General features: G+C 37.7%; 1 protein-coding gene across 1 annotated transcript; it reads right to left on the reverse strand.

The window, feature by feature from the left end:
- Positions 1 to 204: 204 nt before the first annotated feature.
- Positions 205 to 5,118, reverse strand: LOC135444164 (ovalbumin-like). The gene is made up of 7 exons (XM_064705411.1): positions 4,951 to 5,118; positions 4,282 to 4,332; positions 3,608 to 3,736; positions 2,839 to 2,956; positions 1,992 to 2,134; positions 1,659 to 1,814; positions 205 to 600 (listed from the first exon to the last, which is right to left on the reverse strand). Exons 1-7 carry the CDS (start codon positions 5,116 to 5,118, stop codon positions 205 to 207), a joined length of 1,161 nt encoding a protein of 386 aa, XP_064561481.1.
- Positions 5,119 to 6,100: the final 982 nt, after the last annotated feature.

The raw sequence follows: 6,100 nt of genomic DNA on the forward strand, positions 1-6,100 counted from the left end.
GGCAAAGGGCCTCTGCTTTCCAGGCAAAATTTCAAAATTTCTCTGCCTTAACTTCTTTTTTTTATATATATATTTTTTTAAACAAAGCATTCTGGATTTAGAAAATATGGACAAAAGAGAAAGTTTGTGTTTCTTTTTACCCTTGATACTGCAACACTTTGGGTCTTGCTGTGAGGGACAGAAACTCTTTCAGCTTTCCTCTCTTTAAGGGGAATAGCATCTGCCAAAGAACAAGATGCTGTCAGTTGGGTTGTGCTTGATCAAGAAGAGGAAAGGGTGGTCAGCTCTAATCTCTTCAGAGACACTTATGTCATCTACCCCAGCTCCTGATGAGCGTGCCGCCTTACTGCCTGCTTCTTGGATCTCCACAAATGCCTCATGGAATGCTCCAGACACCTTCAGGCTCCGTGCTGAAGAGATGCCAGAGAGATCGGCTGATGAGCTGAACAGGTCGGTGATACCCAAGGATTTTAAGACAGATGTGAGGTTATACTTTTCCTCAATCCTCATGCGGGGCAGATAAACTTTAATCTTCCTCTCTTCCATCTTTCTAGAACTGGTCCACTCCTTGAGATTTTCAAAGGTGATTGCGGTCTCAAGCTGCAAGGAAACAAACAAATTAGATCTCTGGGATGAGAGCCCAACACCTTTTGTAGCAATGCAGTACCATTGTGGGTTTTTTCTCTTAAACTGACTGCTTTTCTTATGGTGCATTTTCTGGGTACATATGGATTAACGTGGCTAGAAGAGGAAAACAAACCATGACTCTCTCTTCTCTGTCCTGCTTCCTATTTCTTTAATAGGCTCACTGGGAATTTATAGTCCTGACTAGATGGCTACTCAGCAAATTTCCCAAAGCTCTTGCCAATTTATCTTCTTTTCTTCAGAAATATATTCCAGAAGCCATTCTGTGCTTATGAGTTGTAAGCTCTACTTACATTTAAGACCTCCAAGTAAGGAAGTGTTAAAGATTTTACTAATACCTGAAGTATCAAGAGGCATTTTAACACAGCTAAATTTCTTCAGTAATAAATGAGCTATCAGTTTTTACTGAATAAATTTAGCTGTGTTCAAATGACTCTTTATTTTTATAATTTAGGTTCTTAGAATTAGTGCAATCTTTTCAATGAACTCGGATTTATTGCATAACTTTTCCTATTCAACTGCATTCCTGCAAATGACTACCAACAGTAATATGTCATGTATATTTTACTTTCTGAAATTGCTTTAATCATTCCAATACTCATATTTTTAGATAGTTTAATTTTTGAAGGCATGAAGGAAGCATGTTGAAGGCTGTCAGACCATTCAATAATTACAAATACTCAAGCTAAGTTGAACTTCCCAGTATGCAGAAATTGAAATATAAAAGCTTTGGAGCTCAAGGTGCTGGGGTAACAGCTGCTTATCTGAGAAAAATCTGTTCTGCAGTGACAAAAATTTAACCCTCTAAAGCAGTTGTTTAGCAATCCATCCTCACACAAACTTTTGCAGGACCACTGAGAGAGCTGTGTGTCTCTATGCAACAATCCCATGCTGCCAATATTCAGATCTGTGCTGGGGATGTGCTTTAAGATAACTTAATTGTGAAGATCTTCTTTGCACCTAGAATTTCACTGTGTTCATGGTTTTCTGAAAGCCAGCTGCCAGGGCCATACCTGCTCCAGGCCAGAGATGTCATCAGGCAACAGCACCCACAGGCTCAGCCGCCCACTGGCATATGGAAGCTCCAGGATTCTGCATTTCTCAGAAGGGATCTCTGCCACTTTAAATGTACCAATCTGAGACATCATCTGCACAGGTTTGCTTTCTTGCTGCAAAACCAAAGAAAACAATATAGTTTTCAGAAAGAGTATTCCTAGAGTGTAGAAATGCCTACTTATGGTTAAAGCTGATGATTGCTGTTTTTCGGGAAGATTATACAGCAACTCGTCAACTCCCTTCATAAATTCTAGAACATGACACCTTTAAAGTGATGTAGGCTCACATACCTCAGAAATTCTGAAAGGAACTGTCTGGGTATCTTCTTCCTTAAATGCTTTCTCCCACAGTCCTTTGAAGTAGATGGCACTGACCAGGATCATATCAGTTTGTGAGCTCACAGAGCTTGGTCGAAGGATATTTTTGATAGACCCTTTCAAAATGCACAGGAAAAGAGAACATGTATAATACATCTGTGTATAACACATCTTACTCGGCAATTTCAACATTAAATGGAGGGTAAAGAATTTGTGGGAAGGAGAGTGTAGGGAAAGGACATTGCTTTAGTTTTGTAGCTGTTAGTTCTAAGGTTGATTTGCTTACTGCTCTAGGTAATGGTTGTTGTTTCTCTCCCTATAAAGAATTATAGTAAGAGATATAAGATCCAGAGATTTACTTGATACAAAATTAGCATATTTTGTGTCAACAGGAAGAACTCTTGGAACCTTATATCCCAGGATGGTCTCCCAACCAAACATTTAATACTTTTTGCATCAAACAAAAGTGGAAACATTGGTGTCAAACTATTTGTCAATGTGTAAAAGGCATATTTTAGTGCTGTCCCTTTTATCAGGACTGGAAATATTTTAGCATATTTTAGTCCCTTTTATCTGGACTGGAAATATTACATATCCAGAAAGCCTCTACAGATAGAGAGAGTCTTCTAACAGGGATGTGTCTGAGGAAAAAGAAATTGTTAGATGATAGTTCTGTATCTGGGAACTGATCTCTTATCCAGGAAAATGAGCACAGGGAGAGGTTTTGATTTTTCATCACCTGACTTAAATGTTCTTACATGTTGTTCAGACATGGTGGCAGAAGGGAAAGTACTTGTGCTGACATTTGGCTTCCTCTTACCATTTGTCTGTCTTTCAACCCAGGAATTTATGAGCTCTCTGGATTTTTCTGCAGCTGCTTGAAAGCTGATCGATTCCAAGCCTCCCTTATACAGTTCCTTCACGCATTGAATGTATTCCTGCAAAGAAAGAGTATGCCCTTTTCAGCTCAGAATGTCAAAGCATTTTGCAGATGTAAAAGGCAAGAATGAAATTAACAGATATGAGCAATCTGCTTATTAAGGCTCATCAGTAAACTATGAGCTAGTTCATAACCATCTTAAGATTTGACATGCATTGTTTCAAGCAAAAGTATATGCCCACATTTAAAAAAATGTTTTCCAGAACTGAGTTTAATCTAAAACCAACATTTATTTCAGTTAAGTATGAGATTTTTATTCTCTTTGCCCACTTTTAATTTTTTTTTTTTTTTTTGCAATGGTATTCTCCTTGAATTGGAAATTAAATGTTCCTTTCAATGGAAAACCTTGGAATATTTTTGAGAACCTGAAGTTTTTTTCAGGTGTGTTTTCCAATCTGAGAAAAGAGTTGGAGTTATCTCTTTGTTAATTATCTACAATCTTTATTGTAGTTTGCAAAAACATCTTTTTGGCTAGTCACATTTTTTCTCAAGAGTTTCAGGGGTTAGGGCTGTGATAGATAGAATCTTTATGGAATCTTGCTCCATATGGAAGAAAATTTCTTTAGCAGACCCTTCACTTCTGACAGTGCTTTTTGTATTACAGAAAGTTACAGTTTTGACATTCAGATCAGATCTTAGAGCAACTCACCGGCCGAATTGGGTATTTCTCTTCAGCATAAAGTCTGCTGGCGATGCTGATGGAATAATTGTCACTTGGTTTGGTGATTTGGGTGACAATGTCCTTAAGTGAAGCGTGGATGCTCACAGAGGTGCCGCACTGATTGACATGAATACAAATAAAAATACAGATGTTACCCTAGTTTTAACGTTGGGTAGGTATTACTTACTATATGAAAGGAGTAAAGTAGTTGATGCTTTTGCTTATAAAATTGTTCCTCCTATGCTGATGTAGTAATTTTGTAATATATATATTTCAGTGCTGGTTTTCTACTGTAATTTCCTCATGCCATTTGGGGGGACTTTTAATTTTCTGCTACAGTAATGTAGCTTCAGCAGGTCAGTTCCCAACATGTTGTGTTTAACCACTAGCACCCAGCTACTTTGTCTAGTTATACAAATATCTATAATTTCCCCCTATTGGCCCAATATTATGGTGATGGGTTTCATTTTATGCTTGCTCTGAATTCTCTGTTACCTACCTTCTCTGTTCATTCTTATGAATGAGGTGTTCCCCCAAATGCTGGATGAAGGGCACTAGCTGCACACTGGAGTGAGTTTGGAACTGCTACAAGACTGCTTTATCTGATAGACTTTGCTCCCAGGAGAAACTGACATAGAGAAAGGATTAAATTGTTTCTGTACCTGAGATTCAGTACTCTCTCCAAATCCTGGGATTTTATCAAAGTGGATAGCCTGTAATTAAGAATAACAGTAGTTGAAATAACTGGTATGACAAGAAAAAGGTTATGCAACAGAGATTAACACATCATGTTTGAAGCAAACCGATTGACTAATTGAGAATGACTCAAAAAGTGCAATCTATCTGTACCATCTCTGAACAGCTATGCAGACTGTTGCCTGCTTAGATGATCCTTTTTTCTATTGAGCATCTAGGATTCGGCTCCAGTGTGTGCTACCAATAATGTCAACCCTCTTGTAGGTAACAAGCCAGCCACTTTGTGAAGATATTGAGAGCTGTAGGAAACACATGAAACACTTAGCAGTCTGTGGATATGTTTTGGCTCTTTCCCTATAGATTTTATTTCCTTTCCCTATTAAAAAAAAAAAAAAAAAAAAAAAAAAGTGTTGCAAGAATGTATTTTTGTCTTTGAGAATTCTACTGCTAAACTATGATAAAATTTAAATCCAGTCTCAAGATTTTGGGCTGATGCATTTATTTAGCACTGTGGGAGTTTCAGGTGGCCACAGGTTTTGTTAACTCTGGATCCACATCTTTTAGCCTCTGAGGGACATTATCATATCATTAAGGGATGTGGCTCTGGAGGGTTTAAATCCTCAATGTAGTCTCACCTTTTCTATCTGAGCCTTGGTGTTATCTTTTGCACCTATGTAGACCATGGAGAGGGTTGAAATGATGAGTAGAGGAGAGTAGCAGACATTCTCCTGGACTCTCTGGCTTCTCAGCTCCCTGAAAATGTCACAGCAAACTTCTGTGCTCACTGGACCGATGGAAGCCATTGTGCAGCAGTATTGCCTAGAGCAGAGAACAGAAGGACAATAGCAATGTAATGATGGGAATAGAATACACACACAGCACGTGCACTTTAATAGGAATTTTCAGGCTATAAAATATAAACTAGTACTTTGGAAATCATTCTATGTTAACATATCTGTTGCTATGCACACCTCTCATGCATGTTAGAAATTCTGTTTTCACAAATTTGTTTCCTTCTGCATTTTTATACATTCACCTTTTTGACAGTTCCTCAGAGCTCTGGAATCTGTATGTGATTTCTGTTTACCTTTTCAAAGAAGTCAAACAACAATTGCCTGTACTTATTTTCATTCACTGAAGGCTACAATTCCTTAATACTTTGTAGCAGCTTGATGAAAACATGAAAATATTCTCTCTTTCATATGCTTGCAAAGCTGGAAATTTAAGCACAAATTATATTTCCATTTGGTTTAGCTCTGGGCAGATAAAGGTAAAAGCAGAGACTAGCTATTTTTATTTTCCAAAAATAAGTAGGTGTAATAAAGTATCTATTTGTTGCACAGTACTTACTGTCAGTAGATCTTCAAAGGCCTGTAGCTTACCCTTGTTTTAGTAATAAAAGCATGGACAGGCAATATAATTTGTCTAAGGTCACTGAATCTAGGAGCAAGACTGATGCGTAAAATTGATGTTTCATTGTATTGTGCTTTCAGGTATAGTCTGCTTTACACAAACATGCTATGTTTCCTCAGACTGTAGTCTGTCTGAGAAATTAAATTGCTGTTTTTCAAAATCCAGCCCCTTACATAGGAGCTAAATGCTAGAATCCCAAGTTCCTCTTTGTAGTGTTAGACTCTACCAAAGTGTTTTGTGACTGGCTTTCTGGATATACACATACAGACACACACATTCTTCTCTCACTTTCCTTTCTGTATACATGATCCCACTTATAAGTTATTTAAAAATTGTACATCTGTGCACCCAGGTACCTTTTTATGTTGTGTT

The sequence above is a fragment of the Zonotrichia leucophrys genome, chromosome 2 (assembly GCF_028769735.1).
Source record: "Zonotrichia leucophrys gambelii isolate GWCS_2022_RI chromosome 2, RI_Zleu_2.0, whole genome shotgun sequence".
Classification (NCBI taxonomy): domain Eukaryota; kingdom Metazoa; phylum Chordata; class Aves; order Passeriformes; family Passerellidae; genus Zonotrichia; species Zonotrichia leucophrys.